The sequence below is a fragment of the Pelodiscus sinensis genome, chromosome 2 (genome assembly GCF_049634645.1).
Source record: "Pelodiscus sinensis isolate JC-2024 chromosome 2, ASM4963464v1, whole genome shotgun sequence".
Classification (NCBI taxonomy): domain Eukaryota; kingdom Metazoa; phylum Chordata; order Testudines; family Trionychidae; genus Pelodiscus; species Pelodiscus sinensis.
In genome coordinates this window covers 57179476-57199018 of record NC_134712.1, presented here as the reverse complement: position 1 = coordinate 57199018, position 19543 = coordinate 57179476, and the positions used below count along the sequence as shown (strand labels likewise).

The 19543-nt window shown below is 39.5% G+C and overlaps 1 protein-coding gene across 4 annotated transcripts in view; it reads left to right on the top strand.

Moving 5' to 3' along the window:
- PREX2 (phosphatidylinositol-3,4,5-trisphosphate dependent Rac exchange factor 2) overlaps positions 1-19543 on the top strand; it is a 266937-nt gene that overhangs the window by 74897 nt on the left and 172497 nt on the right. For all 4 annotated transcript variants that reach the window (XR_012901404.1, XM_075920573.1, XM_006131490.4 and 1 more), the window contains exons 5-7: positions 1808-1909; positions 3683-3844; positions 16809-16942. Coding sequence is in view for 3 of the 4 variants with exons in the window: in XM_075920573.1 (XP_075776688.1) it covers positions 1808-1909; positions 3683-3844; positions 16809-16942 (398 nt within the window). In the remaining variant the exon portion in view is untranslated. The remainder of the gene's footprint in view (positions 1-1807; positions 1910-3682; positions 3845-16808; positions 16943-19543) is intronic.

Here is a 19543-nt window from a genome sequence, read left to right as displayed (position 1 = left end):
GGCTATTTTAGAGGTCAGTCTAAACTGAAGTTCTGGAACTCAGATCTCTCCACACAGACTTGGATTTGGATCTAAATGAAACTGTTTCTACAATGGTACTGAGTCCAAACACAATATCTGAACATAGTGAAATTTGAAAAAGATTTCAGCACCTTTGCAAAAAATGCAATAATGATTGTCCCTTAGTAGTCAAAGAGCCTCCTTTATTTGATATACCCTAGAGCTTCCCAAGTTTCTGTCAAAAAAAAAAAAAAAAAAAAAAAGTGCTTTATGCCATTCCTTAAAGGGCCCTGTGATTCGAGCTATATCAGATTCAGAAGACAAAATAGTTTTTTTTCCTATTCTTTTCTTTTGTTCAGCTCCTGGATTGAAAAAATAATTTATTCCCATAGATGTAGTCAGAACTACCACCTTTAACTCCATCTGGAAGCCAATAAATAATGTAGGTTGATCATAGTGCACCTGTGGTACAAACTCGGAGACAGTTTCTTCACCTTGCAAATGGGTTATCACATTTTGCATGTCAGCTGGGTTGTGAATGGATTTAAGGTTTGCATTTGTGTAGAGTGCAGTGGCGGTGAAGGAATACATCATGTTATCAGGTCAGCATCCAAAAGACGTAGTTGCAGACTACTGGCCAGATGCAGATAAATGGAGAACAAATGTCTTTGTTGTTAGTTATTTCATCATCTAAAAATAATTGGAAGCCTAATCAGGCTCCCATTGCGGCTCCACAGAGTAATAAAGATGAATACAGACATCTTTCAAAAATTAAATAAATCAGAGCCTGATCACATAGGGTGCACTCTGATTTTATTGTTTAATTTGCTCTTTGAATTGTAGGGAGTCCTTTCCAATATATCCTTTGTGTTTGATGTGTAAGGAGAAAACTTACTTACCTGCCTTTTCAAAGGGTGAGCAGTTGTAGGAGTGTTACCAGGCTATACTGCACTACGTGTGATTGTATTGGTATCTGTATAATGTTCTCAATAAATACAGCTTGGTTTCATATAGCAGAGCTACTCAACTTTGGAAGCCCCGGAAGCCATAGTGATACTCACAGCACATGCTGTGGACCTCAACTTCAGTGTAGTTGCATGTACGTGCAAATAGCTTCTTTCACACGGATGGGCATGAATACAAAGATTAAGGCAAGACTACACAACATGCAGGCCCCATTTAAGTCAGTTCTGCTGATAGTAATAAAATGCAATATTTACTCAATTTCCACCCATATGGCAGCACTTTAACGAGCAATGACAGTCCAGGAATCAACCCAAACCGCATTGCAAACCCAAACTGCACCACGGGTCACAAACAAACAGGCTGCGGGCCACATGTTGAGTAGCCCTGATAATATAGTGTATCTTAAATGGCCAAGCAAGCTTTCGAACTGCTTTGTTTCTTTAATACATGCTTGGAAAATAACATTCAACAACTGCAAGTGGGGTAATTTTGAGTATGTGTGTGCCAAGTAAAATGTTTGGTTTAGTGTCTTTTTAGTCATTCTAATAAAGATTTGATGAGTAGAGGATGTGTCTGTTCATGATTGTTTTGCAAGTCTACCTTAACATTATCTTTGTATATGTTAATTTACAATCGTAGGCAAGTGTTTGTGTCAAGGCTTTTGAGAGAGCCTTCTTTGATGCCAATTGCCTGTATTTTAGAAAAATGATTTCTCATAGAAAACTGCAGGTAATATTTTAATGTAATGTGTTTCTCTACTGAACTCTTGCCGAACTCATAGTTTGGGAAAATTATAATTTTATCAGAATTTTGTAATCAAATTAATTTGCTTGCATCTTAGAATTGTATGCTGCTTGGAGGACGTAAGAACACAGACGTTCCCTTGGAAGGATATCTAGTAACACCAATACAAAGAATATGCAAGTATCCTCTCCTTTTGAAGGTACTTATATATGTGTTACCTGGGACTTTATTTTTTGCATATAAAACACGTTGCTAAGCATATTTGACGGTAACAACAACCTCTCTACCAAAACAAATGACCCCCCAAATAAATATTGGATTCATGCTTGCACTCATTAAAGCCAGTGGCAAGTCTTCCAGGAACTTCGGTGAAAAAAAGATTAGCAGGTTTTGTTTGCAGAGAAGTATTGGCATCTCCCTAGTTTTAGCACCTCCGGTATAGTACGATAGTCACTTTCATTGCCATAAATTTAAACCTCAGTGAATTTGATTAGTTTGATTTCAGTACACACTTAAATACTACAAGTGGGAATACAGTTATTTATGTGCTTAAAGCTACGCACACAATAATTGGTTTCTTGAATCAATACCATTGTTAATAAACTGTTATCTAAAATAAATGTAAAAAAATGCTTTTAAATAGATTCTGTAAAAGACAGATTGAAAGTACTTTCAGATATCAATAAAATGACAGCTAATTTGGGTATGTGTATGTGCTGAGAGAAAGCATAACACATTTATGTTGGATATTTAATATTTTTTTTGTTAAAAAGGAGTATATTTGTCTTATATTATTGAAGAGGAAGCTGCATTTGTTAATTACTATTTGATTATTGGAAAAGTATTTTTTATAATAAAATTTTAGCTTCTTATACATCAGTTATGAAAGAGACATATCTCACTGTACTGATATAGGAGACTGAAGGAATACAACTGAATATTTAGTCATATAAAAAAATAAGTTAAATAATTTTACTGCATTGAGCCCTGAGTCGTTCTACTTATTTCTGTGATTTTACAATCATATTGTCCTATTCTGAAATAGTTTTTATATTCTTTCTTGCTTTGTGAGAAACCCATGCATAAAACAAAAGAAACTAACTAATAGATTCTGCAAGAGATACACTGAATTGAATTGTATTCAAAGTATTGTTAAATGCAACAAGTAAAGACTCTGAGAAAAAATTAGTGAAAAACAATTGACCCTCATTCATTTCATAGCAATCTTGGTATTTATTGTGACAATAATAAATAAGTGCTTTAAGACATATCTATGATTTTTGTCTTTAAAAGATGACTGTCCTATTAAAAAATGCAAAAAGAAGTTAAAGGTCAACATCAAGACCAACCTATCAGGGAAAAGGAGATAGGGAGAGTGAGCAGAAATGGAAATTTTTGTTTTTGAAATATTGATTATTCTTGCTGTTGCTAGTTTGTTTTTCAGAGTTTTATTGCCCTTTCAGGGCATAATGTTGGAGGATGTACAGTAGATTTCCGATAATCCGGAACCCTTGGGACCTAGGTGGTGCCGGATTATCGGATATGCCGGACTATCAGGAGATACTATAAGCTGGTTATATATATATATATATACTGTATGCATTATATACTGTATATAAAGTGTTCTTAACCCTTTTTATTGTACATACTGTATACAGTATACTGTGATGTTTTAGGTTTTTTAACCCTTTTTTACCCTTTTCGCTTGGTTCAGCTGCTACTTCTGTTGCCTTGTGACTTGTTTTTTGCCGAAACTCACTCACTAGGCTCTTGCTATTTTGATGCTGGACTATCAGGAGTGCCATACAATTGGATGCCGGACTATTGGAGTTTTACTGTAATAAGATTCCACCTAATAAAAGAGGAGTTTGATATCTACAGTTTAGTTTTAGTATCCCAGTCAATGTGAGCTGGCCTCCTGGTAATGTACATTTGGGGATCAAAGACTGATGTACTCTTTATGTATAAACAGGAGTTATTGAAGCGGACGCCAAAGAAGCACAGTGACTACGCAGTATTAATGGAAGCTCTCCAAACAATGAAAGCTGTCTGTTCCAATATAAATGAGGCTAAGAGGCAAATGGAAAAATTAGAGGTTTTGGAAGAATGGCAGTCTCACATTGAAGGATGGGAGGTAGTATCATCATATTTCTCATTGTGTAAAACACAGATGCAGTGATGCAACTTTGCAAGTGGAGAATTATCAGCAGTGCTTTACTTTTGTGACCCTGACTCACGGGGAACTTCTCGTTTCACTAGTGAAATCACAATTCTTACTTAGGATTTATGTTAAGTAATATCAGTATTATTATCCAAGGATCATCAATGGTGGACTAACCAACTTTTAGAAAAGACACAAATTATCTAGCTCTGGATTTAGCATTTACATCAAATAATATCGACTTTAATCTAACAGCTGTTCTTGAGCGTTGATGTTTTAGACACTAACTTCAAAGTCCTGCTTACTAAACTGGGGAGGAAAATGTACAGAATATAAATTTTAGAAAAGTTAACAGATAAGAGATTAGCTGAAAAGTGCCACAAATACATATGATTAAAACAGCCTTTGTATTTACAGTTGAGTCTCTGATCTGTTGTGAGGAATGTGAAAAACAAACATACAGATCCTCTTTAGTCTGACTAAGGGTATGTGTAGACTGCAAGGCTATTTCGGGATACCAAAGGTATCCCGAAATAGTTACCCCGAATCCAAGGAAGGCGTCCACTATTTCAAAATAATTTTTGAAATAATGGACGTACTGTTTCGGCATCCCTGTAAACCTCATTTCATGAGGAATAAGGGATGTCTCAAAATAGTGCTTTATTTCGAAATTTGGTGCCATGTAGACATGCCAAATTTCAAAATAGCCTATTTAGAAATAAAATCGAAATAAGACATGCAATTTGCGTTATGCAAATTGCATGTCTTGTTTCTATTATAGAGAGCAGTCTAGATGTAAATGAGGGGAACATTCCTTTCCAGTCTCATAAAAAGCTACTAGCACCAATACCCATAACAGATCAAAAACATGTAATCTTACTCTAAACCCAGTGTTAGGAGAATGGGAGCTTATGATTCAGGCATGCAATAGTGCCTTGCTAGGTAAAGGGCCTGTATGCCCTTCTCTTGGACACACAGAAGCCAGTTAGCTTCTGCGAAGTACCTCCAGACAGCCTAACTGCTTAGCTGATGCTGCCTCTCCCCCAAAATCCGGGAGGAAGCAGGATGTTATGAGCAGGGAAGGAGAAGAGAAAAGAGAATTTTGTTAAGAGGCAAAACTATTTTCCTCCTGCTGGTACATAGACTCCACATCCTTGAGGCTGTGGGTGTACCCAATGTTAATTAAGCAGTAGCAGAAGGCAGAAGATTTGACTCTTTCTAAAATAGAGCACAGTTATTAACTTTGTTTAGGCAGAAGCATACATGCTTCTGCAGGGAGATTTGAATATCCTATTTAAAGATTGTTCATATGGCAGCATTCCAAATACTTTTTCTCTTGTTTTCAAGACTAGATAGGAATGATCTATATTTTTGCATGTTTTCCAATATGCCTCAAGTCTTGCATTTTAGAGAGTAGCAATTTTAAAACTTCTTGATTTCAGGAACCACTTAACACAGTCTTAAACATTCACAGTACAAAAAAAGAAGGAATCTCTGTAAGCACAAAGTATTACATGAATTGGTTGTGTGTCTTTAGCTTGATCTTACTGTATTCATTTTAGTCCGTTATCTCAAAAATAACACATCAGTAGAAAGAGTCCAGGGGGAAAATGATTAGAGAGAGAGTGTAGGGCTCATGTAAGGACATATTATTTGTTGTGTTTTGAAGTTGAGAAAGTAAACTTGATAAAGTAAAGAATGAATGGGTTAGAGGTCCAATAGAATTAAACTTTCCCAAAGTACAAAATAAGAGATAATTTAAAATCTACAGGCAACATAGAATCATAGAATACTAGGACTGGAAGAGACCTTGAGAGGTCATCGAGTCCAGTCCCCTGCCCTCATGGCAGGATCAAATACTGTCTAGACCATCTCTGATAGACATTTATCTAACCTACTCTTAAATATCTCCAGAGATGGGGATTCTACAGCCTCCCTGGGCAATTTATTCCAGTTTGTTCCTACCCTGACAGTTAGGAACTTTTTCCTAATGTCCAACCTAAACCTCCCTTGCTGCAGTTTAAGCCCATTGCTTCTTGTTCTATCCTCAGAGGCCAAGATGAACAGGTTTTTTCCCTCCTCCTTATGACACCCTTTTAGATACCTGAAAACGGTTATCATGTCCTCCTTCAATCTTCTCTTTTCTAAACTAAACAAACCCAATTCTTTCAGCCTTCCTTCATAGGTCATGTTCTCTAGACCTTTAATCATTCTTGTTGCTCTTCTCTGGATCCTCTCCAGTTTCTCCACATCTTTCTTGAAATGCGGTGCCCAGAACTGGACACAATTCTCCAACTGAAGCCTAAACAGCGCAGAGTAGAACGGAAGAATGACTTCTCGTGTCTTGATCACAACACACCTGTTAATGCATCCCAGAATCATGTTTGCTCTTTTTGCAACGGCATCACATTGCTGACTCATATTCAGCTTGTGGTCCACTATAACCCCTAGATACCTTTCTGCCGTACTCCTTCCTAGACAGTTGTTTCCCATTCTGTATGTGTGAAACCGATTGTTCCTTCCTAAGTGGAGCACTTGCATTTGTCTTTATTAAACTTAATCCTGTTTACCTCAGACCATTTCTCCAATTTGTCAAGATCATTTTGAATTCTGACCCTATCCTCCAGGGCAGTCGCAACCTCTCCCAGCTTGGTATCATCTGCAAACTTAATAAGCCTACTTACTATGCAAATATCTAAATCATTGATGAAGATATTGAACGGAGCCGGTCTCAAAACAGATTCCTGCGGAACTCAACTAGTTATACCTTTCCAGCAGGATTGTGAACCATTAAGAACTACTCTCTGAGTATGAAACAAAATACAGGACTATGTAGCCCTTTAAAGACTAACAAGATGGTTTATTAGTATTATTATTATATTATTAAACCATCTTGTTAGTCTTTAAAGTGCTACATAGTCTTGTATTTTGTTTCAGCTACACCAGACTAACACGGCTACATTTCTATCTCTGAGTATGGTTAGGAAGCCAGGTATGCACCCACCTTATAGTAGCCCCATCTAAGTTGTATTTTCCTAGTTTATTGATAAGAATATCATGCGAGACTGTATCAAATGCCTTACTAAAGTCTAAGTATACCACATCCACCGCTTCTCCCTTATCCACAAGACCCGTTATCCTATCAAAGCAATTAGATGGGTTTGACATGATTTATTCTTTACAAATCCATTCTGGCTGTTCCCTATCACCTTGCCACCTTCCAAGTATTTACAGATGATTTCCTTAATTACTTGCTCCATTATCTTCCCCGGCACAGAAGTTAAACTAACTGGTCTGTAGTTTCCTGGGTTGTTCTTATTTCCCTTTTTATAGATGGGCACTATATTTGCCCTTTTCCAGTCTTCTGGTATCTCGCCTGTCTCTCATGATTTTGCAAATATGATAGCTAGAGGCACAGATACCTCCTCTATCAGCTCCTTGAGTATTCTAGGATGCATTTCATCAGGCCCTGGTGACTTGCAGACATCTAACTTTTCTAAGTGTTTTTTAACTTGTTCTGTTTTATTTTATCTTCTAAGCCTACCCCCTTCCCACTAGCATTCACTATGTTAGTCATTCCTTCAGAGTTCTCGGTGAAGACCAAAATAAAGTAGTCATTAAGCATCTCTGCCATTTCCAAGTTTCCTGTTACTGTTTCTCTCTCCTCACTGACCAGTGGGCCTTCCCTGTCCTTGGTCTTCCTCTTGCTTCTAATGTATTTATAAAAAGTCGTCTTGTTTCCCTTTATTCCCGTAGCTAGTTTGAGCTCATTTTGTGTCTTTGCCTTTCTATTCTTGCCCCTGCATTCCTGTGTTGTTTGCCTATATTAATCCTTTGTAATTTGTCCTACTTTCCATTTTTTATATGATTCCTTTTTTATTTTTAGATTATGCAAGGTCTCGTGGTTAAGCTAAGGCAGTCTTTTGCCATATTTTTCTATCTTTCCGACGCAGCAGAATAGCTTGCTTTTGGGTCCTTAACAATGTCCCTTTGAAAAACTACCACTCTTCTCAGTTGTTTTTTCCCTTAGTCTTGATTCCCATGGGACCTTACTTACCAACTCTCTGAGCTTACCAAAATCCACCTTCCTGAAATCCATTGTCTCTATTTTGCTGTTCTCCCTTCTACCTTTCCTTAGAATTGTGAACACTATGATTTCATGATCACTTTCACCCAAGCTGCCTTCTACTTTCAAATTCTCAACCAGTTCCTCCCTATTTGTTAGGATCAAATCTAGAACAGCTTCCCCCCCGGTAGCTTTTTCAACCTTCTGAAATAACAAGTTGTCTCCAGGGGATAGTCTAAGAACTTATTGGATAGTCTGTGCCCCACTGTGTTGTTTTCCCAACATATATCTGGATAGTTGAAGTCCCCCATCACCACCAAATCTTGGGCTTTGGATGATATTGTTAGTTGTGTATAAAAAGCCTCATCCACTTCTTCCACCTGGGTAGGTGGCCTGTAGCAGACTCCTAGCATGACATCACCCTTGTTTTTAACCCCTTTTAACCCAACCCAGGGACTCTCAGCATTTCCATCTCCTATGTCCATCTTTACCTCACTCCAAGTGTGTTCATTTTTAATATATAAGGCAACATCTCCTCCCTTTTTTCCCTGTCTGTCCTTCCTGAGCAAGCTGTACCCTTCCATACAAACATTCTAATCGTGTGTATTATCTCACCAAGTTTCTGTGATGCCAACAATGTCATAATTGTACTATTTATTTATTAGCACTTCCAGTTCTTCCTGCTTATTTCCCATACTTCTCGCATTTGTATATAGGTGTTTAAGATACTGATTTGACCTTGCCTCTCAGTTTTTCCCTGACCCTTCTTTATCTCTGCCATTATAGCCCACGCTCTCCCATTTCCAACCCATCTCCCAGGTCTCAATGTTCTCTGCTTACCTGTGGGCTTTGCTTACCTGTCCCCGTCGAACTTAGTTTAAAGCCCTCCTCACTAGGTTAGCCAGCCTGTGTCCAAATAAGGTCTGTTTAAATTTAAATGTTAGTTTTTAGAAATACTATTTTTATCCCAACCATAATTAATGTGTGGAACTCACTGCTACAGGAGCCGACTGAGACACATTAGTACATTTTCAATATCAAAATAAACTAGATGTAGGAATTTCTTCTACAATAATACTAACTACTGAAGTGGTGAAACTGTAAGCATTCAGAATGATTCAGGGCAAAAATTGATTGTGTTAAGAGAAAAGAGGCACAAATAACTCTTCTTTCACCCATTCTTTCAACTATGTTCCCTCTTCTCTTTGATTTTTTTTCACTAGATTCTCTTTGCATTCCATTTGTATTTTGCTTCCCATTGAAAGTTCTTGTGCTTGCTTTCAAGACCCTACATATTGTGCTAGAGGGGTTTAAGTTGGGGGCTGCAGTGCATCATCAACTATCTACAATCTATCCTGAAAAATGACCCCTCACTCTCACAGACCTTAGGGGACAGGCCAATCCTCGCCTACAGACAACCTCCTAACTTCAAACAAATTCTTTCCAGCAACCACGCAGCACAGTTCCATCATACTCATCCAGGAACCCACCCATGCAATCAGCTCGGGTGCCAGCTTTGTTCACATAGCTATACAAGTGACATCATCACAGGACCTAACCACATACACCGTCACATCAGTGGCTCATATAACTACACATCCAACAGTGTGATCCATACCATCAAGTACCAGCAGTGCCCTTGTATAATGGTCAAGCTGGACAGTCTCTATGACAAAGGATTAATGGACACAGATCAGATATTCGAAAAGGCAACACACAGAAACCTATTTTAACTTGCACAGGCGCTCATTAATGGATCTCAAAGTTACCATATTATTACAAGCCAATTTCGAAAACCAGCTTGAAAGGGAAGCTGTAGAACTTAATTTCATTTGCAAGTTTGATACCTACAATAGAGGTGTAAACAGAGACCTTAACTGGATTACCTGCTACATTCCACATCCTAATGACATAAAAAGCCAAGGATCAGGTACTTAAGAGTACTTAGAACCCACTTCATCGGCTTCATTTATCATGGACACTCTAAATGACCATTTTTTCCCCATTTCCCTCCTTCTCTTTCCCTCCTCATCCCCTCTCTCTCTCTGCCATTTATTTTGCAACCTGGACCCCTTAACTCCATTGTTCTGAAGAAGTGGGTTGTGCCCATGAAAGCTCATGATACCATCTACATTTTTTGTTAGGTTCCAAGGTGCTGTAGGACTATTAGTTGTTTCCTAGATCTTAAGGAGCACGAATAGTTAAGTAACACATATTTTGCATATTTTATTTGTTTGAACAATACAAATATTAATAATATTTTATTTATTTGAATAATGCAAATAATGCATGGCTTTTGGCATAAAAAGGTGAGTACCATATCTATTAAAATCCTCAGTCTTTCCACATAAGATATATTGAGAACTCTCTACAGATTAAAACAAGTTTTTTGAAGTTACTAAGAATATGATTTGAGAGATGCACAAAGCTTAAGTTGTGGAATTAGGAACTATTGCCTACTTCAACAAATCACATATTTAAGCTTAAAATATTCTTCATGTGTTAGCACAATAATTAATTTCAAGTTTCAAGAAACCATGCCTTTCTATTTTTAATTTAGATAGCTTTCTAAGAACAGATTGGTCATTAACATTTATCATTAAAGGGACAAAATGCATTATTTTAAACACTGTTTTGTGGTACAAGTACGTCTAGTCTAGCAGAACCATATCCAATATGTGCGGGGAAAAAGTTGTTTTAATTATTACTTTTCTGTGTTTACTTGCAGAACAAAATTTACATTCCATCATTTCCGAAAATTTAAAAAACAAACAAACTAATCTTGGCTCTCCCTTGCTCCCTCCCTTCCAAAATAGAAATGCAGGAATTTCAAAAAAATCTATACTGAATCCTTAAAGATGAATACAATAATATGCATACCATGGTTCTAATTATGCACATATCCCTGATAATAGTGAGGACCAATTTATGTAAAATTGAATTTTTATACCTTGTTTATATGTTTAGGTTTATGCCTTGCAATACAAAACAACTATTTGTTTTCCCTAAACATTTAGGGATGTTTTCATATTAAATTTAGGAAAGAGATCTGTACTGTGCTAGTTGTCTATTTTGTTTCCCCCTAAACTATAATAATGTACAATGCCATTGCTGTTAGGTCTACCATATTGTTTTAAAAGGTAAATCTTTCATACCTTGTTGGTGCTATAGAATAAATTAGGGACTATCCTGTTTACCTTAATAGTGAATGGGATGGCTGCATTTTATTTTTCATAATAATTTCATTGCTCATTTTAACTGTGTGTGATATGTTAGGCACCGTGCAAATTGCCTTATTCAATGTCTCTGCTTTAAAGATTTTACAAATTTATGATTTAGTGTGAATTGCATGTGTGGCACTCCATTGCAATTAAAGGGGCTCTCTGTAGGTACATCAGTGAGTTTAAATGACGTAGGGCTAATATTGGCAACTTCATAAGATATGAATTTTGGTGAGTCATGAGATTCTAAGGACAGCTAGTGGAAGAAGGACAGGGTGAATGTCTGTACAATGGCTTGGTTAGTCAGTGAAGCTACTGCTCAGCCTGATTGAGAAAAAATAAGTAAGAAAAGATACATAGATAAAATGATTAAATATCTAACTAAGAAGTCTTGTAAGTAAGGCTAGAAGTTTTGGTTCCATTCCTTCTAGCAGTCTTTAGATTAAGAAAAAAATCATTTTGATGAAGCTTTAGGAATCCCTTTAATTTCAACTCATCAGACAAAATTAAAAAACTCTTTGTTTAGAAACTTAGTTTTATAAGTAGATTTCCATATGAAAGATTTTAAATTTGCTGACAATTACACATATACTAAATAATTAAATATAAGATTCATCTGAATCCTGCTTGCTTTTTAAATGGCCATTTTACTTTAAAATACATCATTAAAGGAAAATGAAAGGACCGAGGCCTGTGTTGTTACGTCAAATCTGGAATAATTCCATTGTCTTTAATGGAGATATACTACATTTATGCAAATGTGACAGACCAGATTTGATTATGATATGACTACCACATAATGCCCAATCTAGCAAATTTGTTCATTTTCCTAAAGGCATTCTCTTCATACATACAGTATGTTTATTCCTTGTAACAGTATAAATGTCAGAGCTACTGCAGGAGGTAACTATTTTAGATAGTTCTGCAGAAACAAATCATTGAATGCAATGTATGAGAGTGGGTTTAATTAAATAAACATCTGGTTTTCTGTGTAGCCTACGAATAAAGAGGCAAATGTGTTGGAGGTTTCTTACCAGAAGGAAATGTTTAACACATTGCCTGGCCTTTTTTTGGGAAAAATATTTTTAGAACCCAAGGATGAAAGCATGACTTAAATTCCCATATAGATGTCATAAAATTAAGCTTGTGTTTATGATAAAAATAGAGATGTATGGAAAACAAGAACATCTGCTTCAAGAAAAAAAGATTCTTAATACAATTACTTTTTCACTTAATATCCTATATTGTTAAATATATTGGGCTTAATTCAGAACTTTTAAAAGTGGGTGTCTAAACTGGGAGAATGGCACAATTCAAAATATCTGTCCATGAAATTTGGGCAAAGGTTACAATAAGAGAGAGACAAAAACAGACACACACACACACACACACACGCACGCAATGGTTTTTCATATTAAGGATGTTAAGAGGAGGGTAATTCACTAATTGGGTATCTAATAACATTTTTATCGATTAGTCAATAAGGGAAGGCGCTCTGTCCCAGCTTGTGCCGGATCCAGGAGCTACTCCTGTTTTGGCTCTGCAGTTTAAATGTAGTAAGAGCTGTAGTAATTGGTGGGGGTAGCTCCCAGACCCAGCGCGAGTGGGGACTGAGCTGGGCTTGCTCAGTCTCAGCTCGCACTTGGTCCAGCAGCCCTTGTCTGTGGGGGGGTCCCAGCAAGAAGCTGGGACCTCCCCCTCCCCCCGCTGCAGACAGGGGCTGCTGCCAGAGCAGCCTCTGGCTGCGGCATGCCTGGACCCACCATGGACAGAGGCTGCTTCATGCAGCCTCCCTTCCCCTCTCCTTCTCTCCCCTCTGCCTCCTGAGCTGCTCCCTCTAGGGCAACTGGCATCGTGGAGACAGTGCTGGAGGGGACCGGCTTTTAAACTGGCTCCCCCCACCATCAACTCATGCTTCCCTCTCCCTCTTGCTGCCTTTCATACAGAGGCAGCAAGGGTGGGGGGGGGAGTGAATAGTTGACTTGACTACCTGATAGGCCTAGGCTTAGTCGACTATTTGTTTATATCCCTATTTCATATTTTTTTAATGTAATCAGAATACTGAGAATCCCAGCTTGGTTTCAGCCCAGCTTGGTAACAGTTAGATGGGAAGTTCTGCCATCTCTGAGACTTTCCCCTCATCTTACTACCAAATAACTATGAATACAGATTTCTGTATTCACTGAGACTGTGAAGCTACATCTAGAATGCACACCACTGGCAGCAATGATGAGTAGCTACATGCCTCAGTGAAAAGCAGGCCATGTCTGCATTGCAGTGCAGAGAGACATGTGTCAGTGAATGGGCTCTGGCAGCAGGGAAGGGCTCTGGCAGCGTGGGGAGCTGTTAGAGTCTTTCCCTGCGGTTCTCCTGGTGTTACAGTTTTTCCATGCTCCTGGAGTGTTTCACAGTTGTGGAGAGACAGTGAAACACTGCCTTGGTAAAAATAGGCAGGTTGCTGTGGGAGGCTTTGCTTGGGTGAGAAGGATACAGACCCGGCAGGAACCACAGGGTTCAGGCATGTCCTTATTCTTCTCACCTAAGCAGTTCTTCACTGTCAACAGAGCTGTTTGCACCATGCCATGGTACATGTTGTGTCTGTACCCTACATGCCACTAAAAGGAGTGTGTAGTGTATGTGTAGCCTGATTGTGCTTGCATTCCCCAGTCTTGCCTCATATTTACTCCATTAAAAGACTTACTGGGAAGTTACTTCTGTTCCTGCTCAACAACTGTGTCCTGTCACAGGGTCTCTGCTAAGGTTCTTTCCACTGACTTGCGTGAAATCGCACGCTTTTGCACCAGGTGTGAATTTTGGCAGTATATTTTGGATGAATAACTTTATTTCAAATATTAAAAACAACAAATACTGATTCTGAACTTTTAAAATCAACCAATAGTCTTGCAGCACCTTAGAAACTAACAAGAAATATAGATGGTATCATGAGCTTTCATGGAGCTACCCACTTCTTTAGATGAATGGAGTTTAAGGGGTCGGTCCAGTTTTCAAATAAATAGCACAGATAAGAATGGGGGAGTGGGGGTGAAGGGAAGAGTAGGAAAAAGAGGCAAAAAAGGGGGAAAGGGTTTCTGTGTGTTGCCTTTTCAGATATCTGATTTGTGTTCATTAATTCTTTCTCCTAGAGAGACTCCAGTTTGGCTGATATACATGGCAGAGGAGTGTTGCTGGCACTTAATAGCATAAATTATATTAGTGGATGTGCACTTGTATGAGCCTCTGATGTGGTGGTTTATGTGGTTAAGTCCTGTGATGATATTGCCTGTATGGATGTATGGACAGAGTTGGCATTGGGGTTGAACTATCAAGCACATGTAGGTCTTAGCTCCCTGAATAGCGGATCATACAGTTGCAGTTCTTTCTTGTTTTCCTCCATGTTCATGATGTACTTCGTGTAAGTTGTTTATCCTTCCTTGCATCCTTTGGAGCAATGGATTTCCCTACTGGGAGTGGGGAGGAAGCAGTCTCAGTACTCGTCTTGAGTGTGGATGCACTAGTTGTCCCTGGTACGCTCACAGGGTGCACAAAGGGAAGGAGGCGCCTTTCACTCTTTTCCTCTCCCCCCCCATGGATGAAGGTGGTTCTTTGAGCGATTGGATACATCCTTTGCAATGTTGGGGGGGGGGGTGTCCCTTAGGCTCTGGTTAGGGTTGCCACTCTAACGTACAAAAATCCTGGATGTCCGGGATGATCCTGAGCACCCTAACAGATTTCCAATGGCAGATACCTCAGAAAAAAAAGTAGTGACTGTAGGAAAACATGCACAGGTAGAATGCTGGAGAGTTTTTTCTTGAGGTGCCTGGATTGATGGCTGCTCATTTGCTTTGGCTTTCCTGTCCTCTGAGCTGAGAGTATGAAGGCTGAACTTGCCTCAACTATTTTTAGGTTCCTTCTTATCGTTGACAGTCAGAACATGTTACTGTGCATTTATAGCTCTCATTCCTCTATGAGGAAACAAATTCTAAATAATCAATTAGGGTATGTCTAGACTACATCCCTCTGCAACGAAGCATAAGGGATCGGTTGGAAAAGTCTTTCCTTGTCAACCGATCCCCGTCTAGACTGCCGCTTTTTGCCGGCAAAGTGCTGCATCAGCAAAAAGCGGCGGCCATTTTTATTCTAATGAAGCCCGGGATATTTAAATCCCTGCTTCATTAGCAATTTCAGTATGTCTAATTTACATCCCTCTGGTGACAGAGGGATGTACTCTAGACATAACCTTAGAGTTAATGGTACTCATTTTTTCTCATTTTGGTTTTCTTTATTTTAATTTATTTTGGATAGGCAGGAGGCTCATCTGGGTACCAGGGGTACTTCTGGTATTCCAAGACAATGCCTATTAGAGCCCCACACAGTTGCTGTTTTGAAGTGACTTGAGGTCAGGGTCACATTGGACACTTTTCTCTAATCTGCCATGAGTTCAAATCAAGAAGAAACAAGCAAAAGGAAGCGTGCCTTAGCTGTATTCTCATGGAGGCTGTTCTTCATCTGGCACTGGAGCCCACTTGATCAGAGGAAGGGAACGCATTGACTGTTCATTCCAGGAATGCTCCCCTAACCTTGCCAGTTCACACAGGCTAAAGGATATTACCTTCACAAGAAAACATTTCTAGGTACAATGTCCTTCAGAAAGCATCACTGCTCAGAGCACACACATCTTCTAAAGCCAAAAAGAAAACTGCGTTGATGGCGACTTCAAATTTCTTGGTATGTGACTTCTGCAGTAGAACGCAACTCTGGTACTGAAAGTAAAGTGCATCTTTCAGTTCACTACTCTCCAGTACTATTTCACAGTGCTTCTCGTAGCCCTCAGACCAAAGGCCTACATATCTTTAAAGAACATGTCGTGCCTCATGGTACCTCTATCATTGCTATTTCAGGATGAAGGCCCTCTATTGGTACTATTGCACACACTGCAGACTTTGCCACTGGCCCTTAGTCTCAGGACTAGTACCATATTCCTAGGCCTTACATTAGGTACCAATAGCTAAGAAGCTTTCAGTGCTACTGCTGTTGTCTATACTTTATCCTTTGACTGGTTTTGTTTTTATTTTTTAAAAGTTTGGTGTGCAAGTTTGTACATATAGTTAACTATTTAAAACTACTTCACTGACACATTTGGTTTAGTGGGATAGAATTTCTATTATATGCAGAGTTCTGAAACATGACTCTAATTTTGTTTTTTCATAAGAAGTTTATTTTTAAAGCTACTCTTCAGAACACTCTGACACGACAGTTAAGCTATTTGAAGGTCCTAGTTATGGTGCTACAGCCAGTCGCCTAACACTTCAGCAGATGTCTCAGCTGGGACTTGTAACTATTTGGCAAAATTGTCATGTACAAAGATTAATATAATTTAGGAGATTTAATAATCCACAACAAGAAAGAAAGAAAAGAAAGCCAGAACTTGATGATAATACTAGATTAATGGAAAGTCTTTATTAAAAAAAATTTCAAATCAATGTTTAAACTTAAAAAGCAAACTACTGTGGGTTTTTCCTTTCCAGTAATTTTTAAGAAAAGGAATTGCTAACATTGAAAAATTACTTTGTATAGAAATCTTTCTGCTTGCTTAGTTTTGCATACATCATCAATCTGCATGGACTCAGTTGCTTCTCTCCATTTGGTTTAGGGGTCCAACATCACAGATACATGCACAGAAATGCTAATGTATGGAGTTTTGCTGAAAATTTCTGCAGGAAATATCCAGGAGCGTGTGTTTTTTCTTTTTGACAATCTTTTGGTCTACTGCAAAAGAAAACACAGGTAATTTATTAGCTTTTATTCTAGAAACTATTTACATTGTTCCCATCTGAACAAGTATATCATAAGCTTCAGGGGTAGCCAAATTAGTCTGTACATAGTACTGTAAGACCTTAAAAAATTTGACATTGCCTAAATAACTACTCGCGAGATGGGGGAAACTGTTTTAATTGTGGCATAAGGCACAGTATTGCAAAGAGACCATGCAAGAGGATCCTTATGCCTGCACATATGCCCTTTGCAGAATTGAGGGTAACCTTTTCAAAAGTGCCTATTGGACTTAGGATTTTAACTACAGGCAGTCCCCGGGTTACGTACAAGATAGGGACTGTAGGTTTGTACTTAAGTTGAATTTGTACTTAAGTCAGAACTGGCGTCCAGATTCAGCCGCTGCTGAAACTGACCAGCGGCTGACTACAGGAAGCCCGAGGCAGAGTTTCTCTGCCCTGGGCTTCCTGGAATCAGCCACTGATCAGTTTCAACAGCAGCTGAATCTGGACGCCTGGGACAGAGCAGCTGGGGCGCTGCCGGGTAGGTCCCTGCAGCGCCGCACCTTGGTGCTGCGGGACCAAGCGGCAGCGCCCCAGCTGCTCTACCTCAGGCGTCTGTGAGAAAAACCTGGTCTGCTGGGGGGGGGAGGGGCGCACTAGCTGCGCCCCCCCCCCCCCCCAGCAGACCATAGAAACGCGGGCGGCGGGACTGAGACGCGCCGCGGTGCCGCCGCCCGGGTCCTCCGCGGCTTTGCTCCGCGTCTCCCTGATCTGCTGGGAGACCCCCCAACCGGCTCAGGGAGACGCGGAGCAGCTTTTCTCGCCCCAGAGGACATGGGCGGCGGGACTGCAGTGCGCCTGGGTGGTCCCGCCGCCTGTGTCCTCCGGGGCGAGAAAATCCCCGTTCGTAAGTACGGATCCGACATAAGTTGGATCCGTGTAACTCGGGGACTGCCTGTACTGCTTTCAAAAGTGATGGACATTTAAGAGCCTAAATCTCATTGAAAGTCAGTAGAACTTATACTCTTAATTATAACCATCCAAGAATGTCAGTGGGATTTTGGATACAAATGAATGAACCAAAATGAATAATTTGTAAATAACATATTTAAGGTTGTATGAGAAGTCTAAGGATGCATCTAGACAGCACCCTTCTGTCGGAATAAGCTACGCAATTTGCGCTAAGTTGAAAAAGCCAAATTTCAAAATAAGGCACTATTCTGACAAATTCCTTGAACCTTGTGGAACGAAGGTTGAACCTTGTGGAACCTTGTGGAATAGTGCACCCGCTATTTTGGGAAACAGCAGGTACTTTTAAAGACAAGGTGTTGCTATTTTGGGATATTTCCGGTACCCCAAAAGAGCAACACAGTCTAGACATACCCTTAGGGCATGAGTGTGAGACTTGAACTGTCCATTATGTTGACTGGGAGTATAATTCCTGTTTGAAAACTCTCAGACATATATTTTTTACACGTGCTCTGAATGGATATGACTCCTTATTCCTTAAAAAAAGTATTTATTTTTGAGTATCTGAGTTGCATATTTTATTCATGTGATTATTATGTACAGTATGCTCTATGATTTACTTAGCCCAGAGCATCAGGAGAAGAGAGATCTTTTCACCTGCATTCATTATAGATTTTGGAAAAGATACTATCAGATCTTTAGTGGCTTCTACTGGCATATAGACCCTTGTGGAGAACCTTGGGTATGGAAGGTCTTTCAAGACAGGATGCTGCAGTGGTGTAATGAACAGTAGTGAGAACAGTAATGGACACCTTTGCACAGGGCCAGTCCTAACCAATTGGCAGTCACGGACGACTGCCCCGCTCGCCGGTAAGGTTGCCAGATAGTTTAAAAAAAATACCGGGGAAAATTTGTCGAAGAAAAAAAAATGGAGCCAGGGAGTAACCAGGGAGACCTGGGGGGAGCATTCAGGAGGTTGGATCAAAATATGGGTGCGGCCCACCCCTAAGACCGGCTCTGTTGGCGGTCCCTTGAAAATGGCGGCCCCAGGCAACTGCCCAGCTTGCCCTCCCCTACGACTGGCTCTGCCTTTGCATTAGAAAGAACTAGGGGGCCACGTCAGACCAAACAGTTTTTTTTAAGGGGATTTTGTCAGAGTAGCCAGGGAAAGTACTGATTTAGCCATCTTCTGCAGTGATTCCCATAAGAAGAGCTTCTAGGGAGCTCTTAGCAGTAGCTAAAATGGCTGTCCCCAGGTGAAAAAGGATGCTAGTGCAAATATTGCCTGCTAATGAGGGGGGATATGATAGAGGTATATAAAATCATGAGTGGTGTGGAGAGGGTGAATAAAGAAAAGTTATTTACTTGTTCCCATAATATAAGAACTAGAGGACACCAAATGAAATTAATGGGTAGCAGGTTTAAAACTAATACAAGAAAGTTCTTCACACAGCGCATAGTCAACCTGTGGAACTCCTTGCCAGAGGAGGCTGTGACAGCTAGGACTATAACAGAGTTTAAAAAAGAGCTAGATAAATTCACAGAGGTTAGGTCTATAAAAGGCTATTAGCCAGGGGATAAAGAATGGTTCCTTGGCCTCTGTTTGTCAAAGGCTGGAGAAGGATGACAGGAGACAAATTGCTTG